Here is a 20,701-nt window from a genome sequence, read left to right as displayed (position 1 = left end):
TCAAGACTGCCTTTTTGTAGTATTAGCTTTTTCACTGTTTGTTACTTCAGCTATAGTAACAAGTAGTACAATGCTGCCCACATTTGGACAAGAAAATCAGAAAGATTCGCAAGAGGGGAACCTGGGTGGCTCAGTCAGTTGAGCACCCGACTCTTGGTTTCAGCTCAGGTCATGATCTCAGTTTGTGAGATCGAACCCCTTGTGGGGATTTTGTGCTGACAGCACGGAGCCTGCTTGGGATTCTCTCTCTCCCCCTCTCTTTCTGCCTCTCCCCCAGTTCCTTCTTCTCTCTCTCCCTATCTCTCTCAAAAATAAATACACATATTTTAAAACTTAAAAAAAAAAGATACTGAAGAATATCAAAGAGTTTCTATTTGTTTTGTTGACCTTTTTTTTATTATTTTTCGAAACAGTACATTTTCTAACATTATATGTTGCACATCATCGTTATATAGCCTGTGCAATTTACAGGCAAAAATTAGAAAAGAACAACTCAGATGGACTCAAATTTTAGAATTGTTCAAACGGCTACAACTTTTTAAGTCTTATGTCTATAAAATAAGTTTCACAATAAAAACAAAATTCACGAGACAGAACTCAGGTTTCCATACACTTTACAGTAGAAGTCAACTTCTGGTAGAACCACCAATGTTCTCAATGATTTAAAAACCATTTTCCCCTAATTATATGCTTACAGGAGAAAGCTTGTAAAGCACAGAAAAGGTATAAAAAATGAAATTAAAATCATCAAAATTCCACCACACAGAGATAAACACTGTGTAAAATTCTGATTTATCTTCATTCAGATTTTTGTGGTACAATGTACTCACAAAACTGGAATAATCATTGATATTCTGTTATCAGGCTTTTTCTCCCATTTATATTATAAGCCCCCTGTCATCCTTGAAAGTTATTTTTAGGGGCACTTGGAGGACTCAGTCGGTTAAGTGCCCAACTCTTGGTTTCAGCTCAGGTCATGATCTCATGGTTTGTGGATTCAAGCCCCACATCGGGCTCTGTGCTGACAGTGCAGAGCTTGCTTGGGATTCTCTCTCTGCCCCTCCTCTGCTTGTGCACCCTCACGCTCTCTCTCTCTCTCAAAAATAAATAAATTTTTTAAAAAGTTATTTTTAAAAACACAATAGTTTTGAAAAACGACAATTGACAGTTCAGCTCTAAATTAGGTTAACTCTAAGTTAAACTGGGGATAAAAACTATTCCAACATTGTAGATATACAATGCTCTTATGGAAGAGAGAGAATATATATAATGCTTCATTTTACCCTACATTATGACCAAATCTAGGTTATAGTACCTTTTCCAGATGTATTTTCAAACCAGTTCTGAAGATTAGGGTACAGAGAATACCATATTCACACAGTAAAGAAATAAGTGACTCAAATTCAAAGAAAAAGGAAAAAGGCTCCCTTTGAAGGGACTATGTACCACTTGCCAAATTTGGGTTCCTAAACTGCAGACAAGACTAGACAGAACACAAATGAAAACAGGTTGCCTATAGACATTCTTCAACACTACTGACAGAAAACAGCCTGCTATTGCCACAAAAGAGGCAACTCACAGTCCATTAAAGAAGCTGTGTAAATGGTGAGTCACCAAATTCTACTCCTAAAACCAATACTACACTATACGTTAACCAAATAGAATTTAAATAAAAATTTGTTCCTTTCATTTCCTCTCTGACTCTGAGCCTTCTACGTAGACATAGCCCTATATTCCCAAATTCATTTTGTTTTATATCTTCATTTCAACATACCAGATGAACAAATTTATTAAAGGAGAACAAATAGCACAAATTATTTTAATATTTTATATGCCATAGTGTTAATGTTCCTGCCACCTAAAATAGTGTCTTGATTATCCCTTTATTATTTAATAGCTGTCATTAATGTTCATTTTGTAATATATGGTACTTAATTTCCAACCAAAATCTTTGACTTTATTTTCCTATCACAAAAGCACTATAGAAAAAAAAATGTAATCTATCCAATCATAACAGGAAATCAATTTTAAACCTGAAAGAAATAAATGGAAGCTATAATTACTTACAGCAGCCTTGGTCTGAGAAAGTGCATTCCACGATGTGGTTATATCTGCTAGGAAACAGTGATATTTACTGAATCAGAATCTCTGAAAAAGTCTTCAAAATCTGCATTTTAATAAGCTTCTAAATGCACTTGATTTTGAGGACCATTTTATTAGGCAGAACTATTCCTCAGCAACTGCTTTATTATATTGAACCAAAACATGGTTCTTTTCCCATCCTATAACGCCAAGTTTCCTAGTTTATGTTTTACAGTTGTATTAGACATTGATCCTATTAGTTCCTGGGACAGCTGGACCAACACCCCCACCCGCAGCTCCATCAGACGTCTCCAACAATAAGCAGTATCCTCAATTTGCCCCAATGACCTACACACATACAAAGTTTTATATTGTGATATATTTCACATTATGATGCTGAAAAGATTAGAAAAGTACTCCAGACTTAAATCTACCAACAGAAACAAAGGTAAAATCTAGTCTTTCAGATAATAGCCCTACAAATAACATAAGGCCACATAGTTCCTTGAGTCATCCTTCTCTAGGAAATTTCATTTCAGCCAAATGTTCCTTATGTGACATGATTTCCAGATCCCTCACAAACCCAATAATCTTCCTTCAGATGTACTCTAGCTTGTCAATGTACCTCAAAATATATCATGCCCTAAATTAAAGTTACCCCCAATGCATCATTTAAAAAAAAAAAAAAAAAGAGTTCAGTGAGACTTTTCCTTTTCTTATCTGTGCACTACAGAGGTCTAAGACTATATTAGGACGTAGATTATACCACTTATTGACATTACCAGAATTTTTCAGAATTTCTAAGAAACTGTGTAAAACTAATTTTGCATGCACTGCTTCTTTTTTAAAAAGAATGTTTTCCTTTATAAAAGTTTACCACAGGACACCATTGAAGGTGAGATCCCTTGTATGTTTAAAAGAAATTTCATTTAAAAATTTATCTACCTTTTACAAACCAAAGTATACATGTAATTTTCATTTACTGATTAGCCCAGAATTTTATACACACGACCTAAACAAGGCATTAAGTTCAATTTAAAGCAAACAGATCATACCTTGGACAGTATCCTTGCTTTGAGAGTTCCTTGGATTTGGTAAAGGCACCTCTTTTGATTTGCTGCTCTTCATCCTGCCAATTTACCTGCAATCATACCACCAGCGTTCATTGAACATCAATACTATCACATTAGCAAAGGAAAATGCTATCATTTATCTTAACGTTCATGAAAGTCAGCAAGGGATTTTGTCAACTCTAAGTTACCTTCATGCCCTGTTAAGAGTCCCTGATAATCTGATAACTTTATTTTTCTTTGGAAAACTAAACCATTAAAAAGTCTATCGTGACTACCTCACACCAACTAGGATGGCAATATCAAAATGCCAACAACAACAAATACTAAGTGTTGATGCGGAGAAACTGGAACTCTTGTGGCCTGTTTGTGGGAATGCCAAATAATATAGCCTCTGTGGAAAACAGTATGGCAGTTCCTCAAAAAATTAACAATAGAGGGGTGCCTGGGTGGCTCAGTCAGTTAAGCATCTGACTCTTGATTTCAGCTCAGGTCATCACCTCACAATTTGTGAGTTTAAGCCTGGTGTTGGGCTCCACAAAGAGCCTGCTTGGGATTCTCCCTCTTCCTCTCTCTGCCCCTCCCCTGCTCACGTGCTTGCTCTCTCTCTCTCTCTCTCTCTCTCCCTCTTAAAATAAACTTTAAAAAAAAAAAAAGAAAGAGGACAATTTTGGAATACCTGAGTGGCTCTGCCAGTTAAGCATCTGACTCTTGATCTCAGAGTCATGAGTTCAAACCCCATGTTAGGCTCCACATTGGGTGTGAAGCCTACTTAAAAAAACAACAACAAAAAAAACAAAAAACAACAACAACAAAAAAAACGGGGCAGGACGGAGCCTGGGTGGCTTAGTCGGTTAAGCATCTGACTTTGGCTCAGGTCATCATCTCATGGTTTGTGAGTCTGAGCCCCTCGTTGAGCTCTGTACTGACAGCTCAGAGCCTGGAGCCTGCTTAGGATTCTGTGTCTCCCTCTCTCTCTGCCCCTTGCCTGCTCACACTCTGTCTCTCTCTCAAAAATGAATAAACATTACAAAAAAATTTTAAAAGGGAGGGCAACTTTGACATATTCCATAGTAGAGATGAACTTTGAGTACATCAGCTAAGTGAAATGGGCCAGTTACAAAGAAGAATACTGTATGATTCCACTCATATAAGGTACCTATAGTAGTCATAATCATAGGGACAAAAAGTAAAACAGTGGTTACCAGAAGCCAGGAAAGGGGGGAACATGGAGCTATTGTTTAATGGATATAGAATTTCAGTTTTGCAAGATGGAAAAAGTTTTGGACATGAATGGTGATGATGCACAATGCTATAAATGTATTTAATATTACTAAATTATACACTAAAAATGGTTAAGATGGTACATTTTATATTATGTATTTTAATGTTTGTTTATTTATTTATTTATTTATTTAATTTATTTTGAGAGAGAGAGAGAGAGACAGGGCTCAAGTCAGGTAGGACCAGACGGAGAGGGAGACACAGAATCTGAAGCAGGCTCCCAGCTCTGAACTGTCAGCACAGAGCACGACACAGGGCTCGAACTCATGAGCCATGAGATCAAAACCTGAGCCAAAGACCGACTGAGCCACCCAGGTACACCTATATTATCTATTTTAGCACAATAAAAAATACTGAAAGAAAAAAATTATATCATGACTCAAAGAGAAAGATAACGATCTGCTTATGCTGACTAAACAGCTTGATAATAGTCATATTTTCTTATCAATATAGTAGAATTATTTTGTGGGGCACCTGGGTGGCTCAGGTCATGATCTTGCAGTTTGTGAGTTCAAGCCCACCTCGGGCTCTGTACTGACAGCTCAGGGCCTGGAGCCCATTTCGGATCCTCTGTCCCCCCCTCTCTCTCTGCCCCTTCCCCATTTGCACTCTCTCTCTCAAAAGAGATAAATAAAACATTAAAAAAGATAAAAATAAATAAAAATAAAAATAAATGAGTGGCTCAGCTGGTTACGCATCTGACTTCGGTTCAGGCCATGATCTCATGGTTCTTGGGTTCAAACCCTACATTGGCCTCTGTGCTAACAGCTCAGAGCCTGCAGCCTGCTTTGGATTCTGTGTTTCCTTTTCTCTCTGCCCATCCCCTGCTTGCGCTCTGTCTCTCTCTCAAAAATAAATAAAACATTAGAAAATAATAATAAAATAAAATAATAAAACTAAAAATAGAAAACAGATAGAAAAACTAAAATTAACACATATGCAAGTAGTTTAAAATTTTTCCAACCATAAAAACTCCCATCAGAGATGCCAATGTAGTTCAAAACATTAACTCACTTTACTTTCCTTCTCATAAAGATACTTTCCTTCTCATAAAGATACTTAACCAACTGCATGGCTCAGTCGGTTAGTGTCCGACTTAGGCTCAGGTCATGATCTCATGGTTCTTGGGTTCTAGCCCCGGGTCGGGCTCTGTGCTGACAGCTCAGAGCCTGGAGCCTGCTTCGGATTCTGTGTCTTCCTCTCTCTCTGCCCCTCCCCACTCATGCTCTGTCTCTGTCTCTCAAAAATAAATAAAAACATTTTAAAAAGTTTTAATAAAATAAAATAACAAACATGAGTTATTCTATATTAGTAAATAATATGTCAACAATGTGACAAAAGTTTTCTTTGGGCAGACTTCTCTTTTCTTTAAAACTAAAATAAATGCTTAAATACACAGTGATCATCCATTTTCCAATGAGAAGGAAGAATAGATTAAATAATCAAAACTGCATTTATGTCCATAATCTCTATGTTTAAGGGCTAATGCTGATAGGCTGGGACAAGGTAGATAAATAAAATGAAAAGCATTTAAATCTACTCCCAAATAAAAACCTTCGTAAGAGTTACTCATCTTCAAATGCAAAGGACTCAATGTTTCGAGTGTGACATTTATGTAAAATTTCATCTTGTAAAGAAATGCTAGTATATTCACCATTTAACAATGAGAATGAACTAATTACAACAACATATAACAAGATAGTTGAACATCACAAACATGTTAAGTGAAGAATGCCAGAAACAAGAGTACATGTTGTATAATTCCATTTTATAAAGTATCAAACTTTATAAAAAATTTTTTTAAAGGGGTGGGGAGAGCCTGGGTGGCTCAGTCGGTTGAGCGTCTGACTTCAGCTCAGGTCATCATCTCGCAGCTTGTGAGTTTGAGCCCTGCATCAGGCTCTGTGCTGGCAGCTCAGAGCCTGGAGCCTGCTTCGGATTTTGTGTCCCTCTCTCTCTCTGCTCCTTCCCTGCTCATGCTCTCTCTCTCTCTCTCTCAAGAATAAATAAAACATTAAAAAAATTTTTTTAGGGGCGCCTGGGTGGCGCAGTCGGTTAAGCGTCCGACTTCAGCCAGGTCACGATCTCGCGGTCCGTGAGTTCGAGCCCCGCGTCAGGCTCTGGGCTGATGGCTCGGAGCCTGGAGCCTGTTTCCGATTCTGTGTCTCCCTCTCTCTCTGCCCCTCCCCCGTTCATGCTCTGTCTCTCTCTGTCCCAAAAATAAATAAAAAACGTTGAAAAAAAAAATTTAAAAAAAAAAAAAAAAAAATTTTTTTAAAGTATCAAACTTCTATGGTGTTAAAAAGACAGTGGTTATGTAGGTTTGGGCAGGGGTGATGACTGGAACTAGAGCAAGGAACAGCTTTTGAGGTACTGATAATATTGTTTATTGATATGGGTGCTGATTACACGCACGTATTCTGTTTAAAGGATTTCCATCAAGCTGTGTGCACTTACATTCTTTTTCAATGTATATTATACATCAAAAAGTATTTTCAGATAACATGCCTAGTTGAAATTTATAATTACAGTTTTAATTCAGTTCTATATGTCTAGTCTCATGAATGTCAGTTTTTCAATAATCCACCCTTCAAAATCCCTGGTTATCCCATACCAGTAAGTGGATGTTATTAATAGAATCTATTTAAGTAGGTCTGTTCTTTCTGTAAGAATATATATGTAAAATATCACCATTTTTTTTATAAAGATAGAAAAAAATGAGGAAAAAGCACAATGAAAAAAACCTTCATAGAAAGGAGAGAATCTAATCTATCAAAACTCTTACTATCTTTAAAGTATAAATCTCAATCCACAAAATGCCTTTTCCAATTATTTTAAGGTTACCAAGTCAGACAGATCAAACTTATTCAAGATGATTTATTGGGCAGTAATGAAACTAACCTTCTCAGTTCAATGAACATGGCTTTATTCTACAGCCATATGGAAATTTTGGAATTATTTACTGAACACTTGTGTATTCTCTTTTGCCTACTTAATCTGTCAAGAATTAAGAATTAAGGTAAGTAAAAATGTACTGTAACTTTTTGTTTCCTCTTCATATTTCTATAAACTAATGTTTATATAGCTTGATATGATTATTTAGTGCTTAGGTTATTAGGAGAAGTTATTATAGATAAAATATGTTACATATATTGCTTAAAAAAAGAGGAGTGCTCAGTCGGTTAAGCTTCCGAATTCAGCTCAGGTCATGATCTCACACAGTTCGTCAGTTTGAGCCCCGTGTCGGGTTCTGTGCTGACAGCTTGGAGCCTGGAGCCTGCTTCGGATTCTGTGTCTCCCTCTCTCTCTGCCCCTCCCCCACTTGTGCTCTGTCACTCTTACAAAAATAAATAAACACTCAAGAGAGAGAGAGAAAATACAGAAAATTTCAATGACAATTTCTATGACAATTCTTTTGAGAGAGCGTTATCTCTGGTCACCAGAAAACACTTTTCTCAATCCATTGATAAAATTTAGGCTTTGTTCTTCAAATTCATTTTCTTATAAACAATCCTTCGACTAAAAAGTCCATACTTTCTAAAGTCTAAAAAATCATTTTTTCCTGACCCACAAGTTAGTTTTTATGAAGATAAAACAGGAAAAATAATTAAAACTAAGTATATACGTATATATGTGTATGTATATAATCTGTATAACACAATTTTCCAGTAAGGTATTATAACACTATCACATTGGGTTTTTAAGCTTTCATCTTGAAATAGTCACTACTCTTGGAATCAGTAAAACACATCTGTCCTATTTTCCTTATCTTCTTGATTTTTTTTTCCCCTTAACTGATGGCTTCTCTACTTTTGCCCAATTCATCAATGGTAACATTTCAAAAGGTTCCATTCGTAAGTCTCTTCTTTCCTAGCTCCTTCTTCCCAGGCAATCTCACACATTTTCATAGTTTCAACCACTTCCTAAATGTCATATTTCTGTCCTAGGTCCTTGTCTGAACTCTAGACCCAAGTTTTCAGTCTATTAGACAGGCCACCTCCAAATCCCACTGAATTTCAAATTTATCAAGTTCAGAACCAAATTCATTATTGTTGATCTTCAAAATAGTTTCTTCTTTTTCTCATAGCGAATGGGGTTGTCATGCATCCAGTTAATCTTTGACATTTCTGCCTCTCCTTCACCATCATTTACTGAGTTACCAAGTCAATACTATCTTTTAAGACATTTCTGTTATGATATATAAAATATGCCTCCATAAAGCTGTTGAAAAAACTTAAGATATTTCTAACTTCTCTCTCCCTCTCTCTCTCTTCCCCTTGCCTCTGTTCAGAGAATTATCTTTAGCCCAAATTATGGTAAAAGCTTCCTAAATTATTCTGTTCCTAACCTATTCTCTATACTGCAACCACAATTATCTTTCTAAAAAAAGAACCTAGCAACTCTGCTTCTAAAGCTCTTCAATGACTATCACCTATGGGATAAAATTCCAGATTCCTTAGCATGATAAACTTAATTTATAGTCTTAGCCTCTTTGCTATCTTCACTGTATACCAACTGTTCCTGTCAAAAAGTCATATCTAGAATGCATTCTCTAAACATCCAGAAATTTCTTTACCTCCACATCTTATTTCCTAAATTTTTGGGGGCAGTAATATCCTTCAAGTCCAACGTTAATGTCATCTAGTACAAATCTTTCCCCAACTGTTCCTTAACAGAACTATTACTACTTCATCTATTTCCGCAATAGCACTCTGTTAACTTGTTAGAGCCCTTATCATTGCGCGCACACACACACACAGACACACACACACACACACACACACACACACACACTTCATTCATTCATTCATTCATTCAATGAACATTCCTTAAGCACTTAATGCTCACAATCTAGTGAAGGCACACATATAAACAAATAGTATACAATGTGCTAAATTATATAATAAAGTTACAAATAGCATGTGTATCAGTCTCTCCACAAGGTTGTATGGATTTTAAGGACTACGTCTTCTTATTTACCTTCCTATCAACAGAGACCGTCCATGAACAAAAAAGCAAATGGCAATGTTGAAAGCTGTTATGATCTCAACTTAAACAGAAAATAATAGAGGGATCAAAGGCAAGGCTGCCAGTGAAAGGACAAACAGGGAAGGGAGGGGGGGTAAATCAATAGCAGTAACAATAAACATGATCACAGAAGCAGAAGAGATGGTTTAAAAAGCCAGGCTGGAAAACACTTAAGGAAGAAAGAGGAACACAATTAAAATATATCACTAGGCTAGTAAGCTGGGAACAAAAGAGAGAACAAGGGAGTGAAATTCATATACTATTTTGCAAGTAGCCTATAAGAATAACTGGTAAAATAAACTACAAACCACATACACAAAAAGCATAATTGACCTTGCTGATAACAGTGTAAAGAAGAGGGCTACAGGTGACCATATAATAAACTAAATGTATGATGCCATGGAAATAATGGGAGTCATTTGATAAAAGCATACCATCATTAATGTGCAATGAATCAGATGGCTGGAGCAAAAGATAATGCTTATCCTCTGTATTTACTTGCTTAAGTAAAAGCCTTGCTATGATTAGGCCAAAAAAAAAAAAAAAAAAAGTTCAGAAAGTTTTGTATAGTTCAAAAAAAAAGTTCAAGAACTATGTATAATCTGCCCTGGAGGTTCATTTATTCACTCTGGACATAATGTAATGAGCAGGTAAAGTGGAGCAGTAAAACATTACCATCTAGAGTCAGTGAACAGCAGAAACTACTCAGAAAGAGAAGACATTTCTCCCAGCTACTCACCCAGAGCAAAGATTAACTACTAGAAATACGGCTTCAACCTCATATAAAGTCTGAGTGTTTCTCAGAGGGGAATGGGGTGGCCCCATCTGAACAGATTATTTGTGGTAATTAACAGAGATGTACCACTAACTCCCAGGCTACAACCTGACAAACAAATCTGTCCTGTTGAGAATTACACTGTTAGCAATCAAGTTCCCTGATTTTGGAAGTATGGTGATATCGCGGAGTGCCATCCTCAAGAGACCTTAACTCTACCTGACTTCCAGTGAAACCCAGTAACAAAGATTCCAAGCTGCCAAGAGTCTCTAACAGACAGTAAGAAGCCAGAATCCTAAGGTAAAAATTGAAATAACTGGAATTAGATCTAGGCACACTATCCTAGATCTTATTCAATTAAGTCCATCAGTAAACAATGCATTCTTTCTCCTAAAACCCATACCATACCATTCCTTCTTCTAAAATCCTACAGGCTAAAGTGAGCTGAAAGGCGAAGGTGGGTTTCCTGATACTTTGTTATCATCTCTGGTTCTTTCATTCACTAGTACATTCTTACTTAAGAAAGTCCGCTTAAAATTAAAGAAACATTTATATTCATTCCCTAAAAAACAAATTTGTTATAATCTCTTCAAATATTATATTTTCCTTTTTTTCCCTATTTACCTCCCATTTTCTATGATATTTTTCCCTCTTCTGTTTTCTGTATTAATCACATATCTGACTTCCTCTCCTCCCTTATTTTTAGTTTCCCTATTTTTATATCTACTGTTCATATTTATATCATACATGTTTATGGCTAATTTTCTATATCTAAAAAAGGTATTACCTCCATGAATAAACCTACAACATAATAAAATTTCTCTCAAAACCCAAAAAGCACCTGGGTGGCTCAGTCAGTCAAGCATCCAACTTCGGCTCAGGTTATGATCTCAGGGCTCGTAGGTTCGAGCCCTGCATCGGGCTCTGGGCTGACAGCTTGGAGCCTGGAGCCTGCTTCGGATTCTGTGTCTCCTTCTCTCTCTGCCCCTCCCCTATTCATGCTCTGTCTCTCTCAAAAATAAATAAACATTAAAAAAAAATTTTTTTTAAAGATAACTCTCTCCCAAATAATCCATACATACATTCCCAATCATTCCTGCTGCAAGAGAGTTTCAGAGCAGCCACATAACGCCCTCCTCCAAGCAGCTGCAGAGTTCCTGTCTCCTGAACCTACTTTCTCAAGCAGCTCTAGGAGGAGAATCACCTGAATGACATATTAGAAACTGAGATGCTGAGGCTCCACCCCCAAGAGCTTCTGAATCAGTGGGTCTGTGAAGAGGCCAAAAATCTGTATTTTTAAAGGTCCACAGGAATCCCAATACCATGTCAGCTTTGAGAACTACAGCTCTAAAGACTATTTTCAGTTCTACTCTTTGAAGCCCGAAGCCTCCAAAACCACTGTTGATTTCCATAAAGATGAGCATCAGTGGAGAGAACTAATCCTATTCCCCAACCACCTGAGACCATCTCTCTTGCGAAGATCCAGAACACTTAAGAACAAAAAAATACCTTTAAACCAGAAGCTAAAATTACAGACCTCTATGGGGGGTGACCATGAAGGCAGTTAATAGTTAATAATTGTAGCTACCATTTTCTGTGTTCCTTCTATGTGGGCCAAGAACTAAGTCTCCATCACAACCCACAATCCTTTTCCTTATTTGCCTTTTACTCCTCCCCTTAATCTAAAAGCTCTGTTCAATGCAGCTGGAAATCTGTATCCTTCTCTCTCCCCTTATATACTCAGGCTATGCTGAGGAGAAAAGTACACAACGCATCACCCTTTCCTTTCCCCTATGTATTAAGATCCCTTATTTACCCTTTTTCTCCCCTCCCATTTCTTCCCACTCCTAGCAAAAAGGAGCCTTTTCTTCTTTGTGACCGTAGGAACATACTGCGCAGGGGAAATTGCCCCCATCTGAACCTGGCTCCACTCGGGTTTCTCTTGTCCTCTTCTGTTCTCTTCCTGGTGTTCTTTTTCTCAGTACGGTATGCATAATAGAACAGACATGGGCTTTGGGGGACATTTATTTTATTTTTTTTCACTCTTGTTTATAAAAACACTTAAGCATTCAATCCCAGAGAACCAAAAATCCCACCTCCCCACTGAACACTACTAAGGGGCAGGTCTTCTGCTCCATACCTTTTCTGTTTTTCTTTCTCTCTTGTTAATGCTTTTAAAAATGAATGAGTTTTTTTATATAAATAAAGTTTTTAAAGTATGGAAAAACTATTCATATATCCATTTCACTGATGAAGAAACAGTATCAGACAGGCTATGGAAATAGTCCAAGGTCATTCAGTGACAGATCTGAAAATTAAATCTAGAGCCCTCTCTCTCTCTCAAACCTCTGAAAGCCTCTAACAGGCCATTCACATAATGCCTCTCATAATATTCAAACTCAGCTACCATCCATAACATAATCCCCCATACTCTCTCAAAATTTCATCACAAGGCACTTGGCTTTCCCACCTCAATTCTATCCTCAATTCCCACCTCTAATGGAATTTCTGCTCCATAAACTTCAATGCACTTTAACTTCTTTAGAGAATACTCATTGAACCAATATGTCTTGACTCTTATCAAACTCACACCAAAGGACAGGGTTTGCTCACAAATGTCTATGGATGAAACGTTTTATTCCACCCTCTCTTCTACACAGGTAAGAGGTTTCAGCAAACTCTCTGGTGTTGCATCAGACTGTGCTCTTCCACACTGAAGAAAGACCTTTTCCTCAAATTGACCCATGTCCTCCACTCATTTATTGTTTGCTGAGTGCTATGTATGTAGTAGAAATGAAAAGTGCTAAGCAGTGGGGAGACAGCAGTGAGAAGGAACATACTCACCAATTAAAGAAATCTAAAGATTTACTCAGAAAGTTGATATTCATAAAGATTACAAATGAGATGAAAATAATTAAGGGGAAAAATAGAAATGCCACAGAAGCATATAACAGAAAGAAATTCATCTAATCTGGGAAGTGAAGAGGAAAGTGTCATTAAATCTAAGACCTAAAGGATGAATATAGGGCAGCACGGAAGAGCTTTCCAGGCAGTAAGAACAGTACATGGAACAGCCCTGAGACAAAAAAGACATGACACAGTTTAAGAAACCAAAAAGCCCCATGTGTTGAAAAGGACAAATGTCAAGAAATAAATCTGAAGAAGAAAAGGAACAAGATCATGTGAGGTCTTCAACACGATTTGTTTTTTTTTAATTTTTTTTTTAATTTTTTTTTTAAGTTTATTTATTTTTGAGACAGAGAGAGAGACAGAGCATGAACGGGGGAGGGTCAGAGAGAGAGGGAGACACAGAATCCGAAGCAGGCTCCAGGCTCTGAGCCGTCAGCCCAGAGCCCGACGCGGGGCTCGAACTCACGGACCGCGAGATCGTGACCTGAGCCGAAGTCGGACGCTTAACCGACTGAGCCACCCAGGCGCCCCAACACGATTTGTTTTTAAAGGATCAGTTATTGGCCACTCCTCTCCATGACCACAGTTTTGAGAAACCAATAACATAGAATCTATACCACTCTATTGCACTTTTCAGAAAACTTTAAGAATACTTTTATTACTGGGAATGCAAGCTGGTGCAGCCAATCTGGAAAACAGTATGGAGGTTCCTCAAAAAACTAAAAATAGAACTACCCTACAACCCAGCAATTGCACTACTAGGCATTTATCCATGGGATACAGGTGTGCTATTTCAAAGGGGCACATGCACTCCCATGTTTAGAGCAGCACTATCAACAATAGCCAAAGTATGGAAAGAGCCCAAATGTCCATCGATGGATGAATGGATAAAGAAGATGTGGTATATACATATATGTATACACACACACACACACACACACACACACACACACACACACACATACACAATGGAGTATTACTTGGCAATCAAAAAGAATGAAATCTTGCCATTTGCAACTACATGGATGGAACTGGAGGGTATTATGCTAAGTGAAATTAGTCAGTCAGAGAAAGACAAAAATCATGACTTCACTCATTTGAGGACTTTAAGAGACAAAACAGATGAACATGGGGGACAAGACAGAAGAGACTCATAAATATGGAGATCAAACTGAGGGTTACGGGAGGGGTTGTGGGAGGGGAGATGGGCTAAATGGGTAAGGGGCACAAAGGAATCTACTCCTGAAATCATTGTTGCACTATATGCTAACTAATTTGGATGTAAATTTTTAAAAAATAAAAAATAAAATTAAAAAAAAAGAATACTTTTATTACTCATTTAAGTGACTCAAGAGTTTCATTCTAGTGTCCATTTTATAGTGAGTTTAACTGGCATCTTTTAGAGAAACAAGTTGTTTCATGCAAAAGTCAAAGCATAAATGAATACTACTTTGTTCAGACTAAAGTCAAATATCATGAGGACTAAAAAAGAAACTATATTTGACATGGTTCTATTTACATCACATAAAATATAAAAAGCCTCCAAAAGTTAGCTAAGGATGACTCTAACTTGCCAACAGAAAACAGAAATAAAACTTCATTAAAGCTATGAAAATAATATAAAAGTATCTGGTTAAGATGATACATATAAAGGGGTACCTGGGTGTCTCAGTGGGTTGAGCACCCCAACTCTTGACTTCAGATCACGATCTCACGGTTCAGTTCCAGTTCAGTTCAGTTCGAGAGTTTGAGCCCCATGTCTCTCTCTGCCCCTCCCCCACTTGCGCACTCTCTCGCACGTGCTCGTACTCTCCCTTTCTCTCTCTCAAAATAAATAAATAAAAACTTTAAAAAGAACTCTATGGAGAACCATCTTTTAAAAAAAAGTACGATACATATAAAAGGCAGAAGCACCTTATCTCAAGTAAGCATGCAACTTAAAATAAATTACTTGATAGCAAACAAGGGATCCACACTTTAAAGTATCACCCAAATACTCATTTCATAAGAGAGGCGCAAGGCTCAAAGAAAACTAACAATAGCCAAGAAATTTTAAAGAATTATATTTACCATTTAACTTCCCCACTTACTGTACAGGCTAAGAATTCATAAAGAGGGGGGAATAGAAAAAGAACACAAAAAGTAACTTTTAGGGGAAAGGAGCCACAAGAATACATCTGTTTTAAGATCTCCCCACCTCCAGGTTCTTACAAGAAACTTCAACCATCAATTACATTTTCCCTCATGTGTATCTCTAGCGTCCTCCTCTCTCCAAGATTGTTCCTATCAGCACTTATACTCAATCAAGTCTTCTTACTTAAAACAAACACAAAAGTCTCTCAACCCAGCACCCTCCTCTACTACTGCTCTTTTTCCTTTACAAACTTCTCATAAAAGTTAATTGAATACACTCACTCTTCAAGCAATTCCTAGGTGCTTCGCACCCTCCAATTCTCCCCAACAGCGCTCATTAAAATCACCAAAGATCTCTCAATTTGCTGTGCATTTTCAAATAAAAAGTCCTCATCATGCTTGGCCTCTTGGCAGCATTTATCACAGTTGACTACTCTCTTGAAACACTCATTTCCTTTGGCTTCCATATACCACACTCTGATTTTCCACTTCCTCTCTAGTTCTTTCTTAGTATCCTCTGCTAGCTAGCCCTTCTCTTTTAAATCTAGAGGTTCAAGAGGGTTTGAACATTGGCTCTTTTCTAACATTATGCTCTGGGCAATGTCACCATGTCCAAGGCTTCAAATACCATGTACGTATATGCCAATGACTGCCAAAAGTCTAGTCCCGATCTTATCTCTGCTATGCTAACCCATATATCCAACTGCTTATTCAGAAACCTCAAAGGCACATCAAACTCAACATCTCCAAAAGTCAACTCATGATTATTCCCAAAAACACAACCTTGAGGTATTCCCTATCTCAGTCCAGATGCATAAGCCAGAAATATCCACAAGAGGTGATTAAAACTACATGACCTCTAAGGTCCTATTCTACTCTAAATTTATAATCTATACCACCAGTTCCAAATGTGGTCCAGGGATCTCTGAGGGTCTACCTATCAGGGGGAGTCTTTGAAATCAAAATTATTTCCATAATAATATTAAGATATTAATTCTCTTTTTCACTTTCATTCTTTTTTGAGTATATATAGTGCAGTCTCCCAAAGGCTACATGACATATGATATCACAACAGGTTGAATGCAGAAGGAGATATGAGAATCCAGATGTCTTCTATTAAGCTAGATATTAAAAAGATTTGAAAATGTCAAACAATGTTATTCTTTTCACTAAATGCTTTTGTGTTTTGTGTTTTGGAAAATACAGTTACTTTTCACTTAAAAATGTTATTTATTTTAATACAGGTTTATTGTTATTTTAAATAAATTAATAAATATGTTTAAAACTTCCATGTCATGCATGTTTTCCAACCAGAATGCTATGAAACTAGAAATCAACTGCAAGAAAAAATCTGGAAAAAACACAAATACATGGAAGTGAAATAACATGCTACTAAAAAATAAATGGGTCAACCAAGAAATCAAAGAGGAAATCAAAAAATACAGAAACAAATGAAAATGAAAACACAACAGTCTAAAATTTTTGGAATGCAGCAAAAGCTGTTCTCAGAAGAAAGATTATAGCAATACAGGTCTGCTTCAAGAAGTTGAGAAAAATTTCAAATAAACAACTAACCTGACATGTAAATGAGCTACAAAAAGAACAAACAAAACCCCAAATCAATAGAAAGAAGGAAATAAAAAAGAACAGACCAGAAATAAATGAAATAGAAACTAAAACTAAAACAACAACAACAACAACAACACAATGTAACGTACCAATAAACCCAGGAGCTAGTTCTTTGAAAAGATCAACAAAACTGATAAACCTTTAGCCAGACTCACGAGAGAGAGAGAGTGACAGAGAGAGTGAGCGAGCAAATAAAATCACAAATGAAACAGGAGAAATGACAACCAACACCACAAAACTATAAAGGATTATGAGAGAACAGTATGAACAATTATACACCAACAAACTGGACAACCTAGAAGAAATAAATTCCTAGAACTGTATCACTTCCCAAAACTGAATCAGGAAGAACCAAAAAATTTGAATAGACTGATTACTAGCAATGAAACTGAATCAGTAATCAAACACTCTCAACAAACAAAAGTCCAGGACCAGACGGATTCACAGGAGAATTCTACCAGACATTTAAAGAAGAGTTAATAGAAAAAGAAGAGGAAGGAAAGCTTCCAAATACATTCTATGAAGCTAGCATTACTCTGATACCAAAACCAGATAAAGACATTACCAAAAAAAGAGAACTACAGGTCAATATTTCTGATGAACACAGATGCAAAAAGCCTCAACAAAATATTGGCAAACTGAATCCAACAATACATTAAAAAAATCATTCACCGTATCAAGTGGGATGCATTCCTGGGATGCAAGTGTGATTTAATATTCACAAACTAATCAACGTGATACATCACATCACCAAAAGATAAAACCATATGATTTCAAGAGATGCAGAAAAAGCATTTGACAAAGTACAACATCCATTCGTGATAAAAACCCTCAACAAAGTAAGTGTAGAGGACATACCTCAACATAATAAAGGCCATATAATAAAAAAAAAAAAAAAAAAAAAAAAAAAAAACCCACAGCTAACATCATACTCAATGGTGAAAAATCAAAAGCTCTTCCTTTAAGATCAGTAACAAAACAAGGAGGTTCACTCTCACCCCTTTTATTCCACAAAGTACTGGAAGTCCAAGCCATAGCAGTCATACAAGAAAAAGAAATAAAAGGCACACAAATTGGTGAGGAAAAAGTAAAACTTCCACTATTTGCAGATCACATGATGTTATATATAAAAAATCCCAAAGACCACCAAAAAATGACTACAACTGATAAATGAATTCAGTAATGTGTCCCAAGACACAAAGACACAAGACACAAAATCAATGTGCAAAAATCTGTTGCACCTATGCACTAATAATGAAGCAGCAGAAGGATACATTAAGAAAACAATTCCATTTACAATTGCACCAAATATAATAAAATACCTAGGAATAAACTTAACCAAGGAGGTGAAAGATCTGTCTTCTAAAAACCGTAAAACACTGATGAAAGAGATTGAAGATGACACAAACAAATGGAAAGATATTCCATGCTCACGGATTGGAAGAACAAATATTGTTACAATGTCCATACTACCCAAAGCAATCTACAGATTTAATGCAATCCCTATCGAAATACCAAGAACATTTTTCACAGAACCAGAACCAAAAAACCCAAATAGCCAAAACAATCTTGAAAAAAAAAGAACAAAACGGAACAGAGGTATCACAATCCCAGATTTCTAGATATACTAGCGAGCTGTAGTCATCAAAACAGCATGGGAATGGCACAAAAACCAACATATAGATCAATAGAACAAAATAGAAAACCTAGATCCAAACCCACAATTACATGGTCAATTAATCTTCAACAAAGAAGAATGGTAAAAGACAGTCTCTTCAAAAACTGGTACTGGGAAAATTGGACAGCTACATGCAAAAAAATAAAATTGAACCTCTCTTACAACATACACAAAAATAAAAACTCAAAATGGATTAAAGACTTAAATGTGAGACCTGAACCATAAAATCATACAAGACAGCACAAGCAGTAATGTCTCTGACATCAACTGAAGCAACATTTTACTAGATACGTCTTCTGAGGCAAGAGAAACAAAAGCAAAAATAAACTATTGGCACTAAACCAAAATAAAAAGTGTCTGTGCAGCTAAGGAAATGACCATCAAAACTAAAAGATAAACTACTAAATGGGAGAAGATATTGCAAATGACATATCCAATAAAGGGTTAGTATCCAAAATATAGAAAGAACTTCTACAACTCAGCACATACACAAAAACAAATAATCAATTAAAAAATGGGCAGAAGACATGAATCAGACATTTCTCCAAAGAAGTCTCACATATGGCCAACAGACACATGAAAAGATGCTCAACATGACTCATCATCAGGAAAATGCAAAACAAAACAATGAGATGTCACCTCACAGTCAGAATGGTTAAAATCAAAAACATAAGAAACAAGTATTGGCACGGATGTGAAGAAAAAAGAACCCTTGTTGTACTGTTGGTGGGAAAGCAAACTGGTACAGCCACTGTGGAAAACAGTAGGGAGGTTCTTCCAAACATTAAAAATAGAACTACCATATGATCCAGTAATTCTACTACTGGTTATTTACCCAAAGAATACGAAAACACTAATCTGAAAAGATACAGGCACTCCGATGTTTACTGCAGTATTATGTACAATAGCCAAATTATGGAAGCAGCCCAAGTGTCCACTGATAGATGAATGGATAAAGAAGGGCGGTGTGTGTGTGTGTATGTGTATATGTACATATATATATTTATGTATATATAATAGAATATTACTCAGCCATAAAAAAGAATGAAATCTTGTCATTTGCAACAACATGAATGGATCTACAGAGTAGAATGCTAAGTCAAATAAATCAGAGAAAGACAAATACCATTAGATTTCACTCACATGTGGAATTTAAGAAACAAAACAAACAGAGAAAAAGAGACCCTTAACTATAGAGAACAAAAAGACGGATGGATGAAATAGGTGACGGGGATTAAGAGTACACTTACCATGAGGAACACTGAGTAATGCACACTCACTATATTGTACTGAATCACTCACTATATTGTACACCTGATAGTAATGTAACACTGTATGTTAACTATACTGGAATTAATTTTTTTTTTAAGGGGCGCCTCGGTGGCTCAGTCGGTTAAGCCTCCGACTTAGGCTCAGGTCATGATCTCACGCTTCGTGGGTTCAAGCCCCGTGTCTGGCTCTGTGCTGACAGCTTGGAGCCTGGAGCCTGCTTTGGATTCTGTGTCTCCCTCTCTCTCCGCCCCTCCCCTGCTTGCGCTCTGTCTTTCTCTCTCTCTCTCTCGCTCTCAAAAATAAATAAACGTTAAACAAAATGTTTTAAACTAATATATATATTTAAATCTTCTAATACAGTAAATATCAATAGACGTAGCCCACATGAACAAGAGCTCTTTAAGTTTTTAAAAACTCATGAAGTGCTCTTGACACCAAAAAGTTTGAGAAATGCTAATCTGTATTTACGGTATATACACAAATAAGATACAAGATGATATTTTTAAATGGCCAATTCTCAAGTATCCTCTAGAAGCAAATGACAGGGCTCTCATTCAGTCACATAGATTTGGTTCCATTATTCACTGGGCTCCCACTATGTGCCTGGCACTAGGGATAAAATTAAATTATATTGTTTTGGCTCTCACAGAGAATATTTTCCATACCTTTGCTACATTTCAGTTCTCTCATCTCTATCAGATCCTATGTAACAATCATGGCTGCCTGAAAGAATGAGAAAAAACAAGACTGAAATAGTCATACTATCTAGTCTAAATATAAAATGGACAAATTTAGTAGGGACCAGGCTAGAAAAAAAGGAGAAAACTTTCCAGCTCTAGG

General features: G+C 36.6%; 1 protein-coding gene across 3 annotated transcripts in view; it reads right to left on the bottom strand.

Moving 5' to 3' along the window:
• The window catches only part of CEP350 (centrosomal protein 350), a 154,836-nt gene that overhangs the window by 126,569 nt on the left and 7,566 nt on the right, over positions 1 to 20,701 (bottom strand). For 2 of the 3 annotated variants that reach the window (XM_053909161.1, XM_019428143.2), the window contains exons 2-3: positions 3,138 to 3,223; positions 2,068 to 2,114 (exon numbers count right to left, since the gene is read on the bottom strand). In XM_053909161.1, the coding sequence (XP_053765136.1) occupies positions 2,068 to 2,114; positions 3,138 to 3,210 (120 nt within the window). In that variant the 5' untranslated portion in view covers positions 3,211 to 3,223. The remainder of the gene's footprint in view (positions 1 to 2,067; positions 2,115 to 3,137; positions 3,224 to 20,701) is intronic. The other variant, XM_053909162.1, reaches the window with a different exon arrangement.

Source organism: Panthera pardus, unplaced genomic scaffold (assembly GCF_024362965.1).
Source record: "Panthera pardus isolate Hobbes unplaced genomic scaffold, ASM2436296v1 HiC_scaffold_21, whole genome shotgun sequence".
Taxonomy (NCBI): Eukaryota; Metazoa; Chordata; class Mammalia; order Carnivora; family Felidae; genus Panthera; species Panthera pardus.
This window is presented reverse-complemented; position numbering and strand designations above follow the sequence as displayed.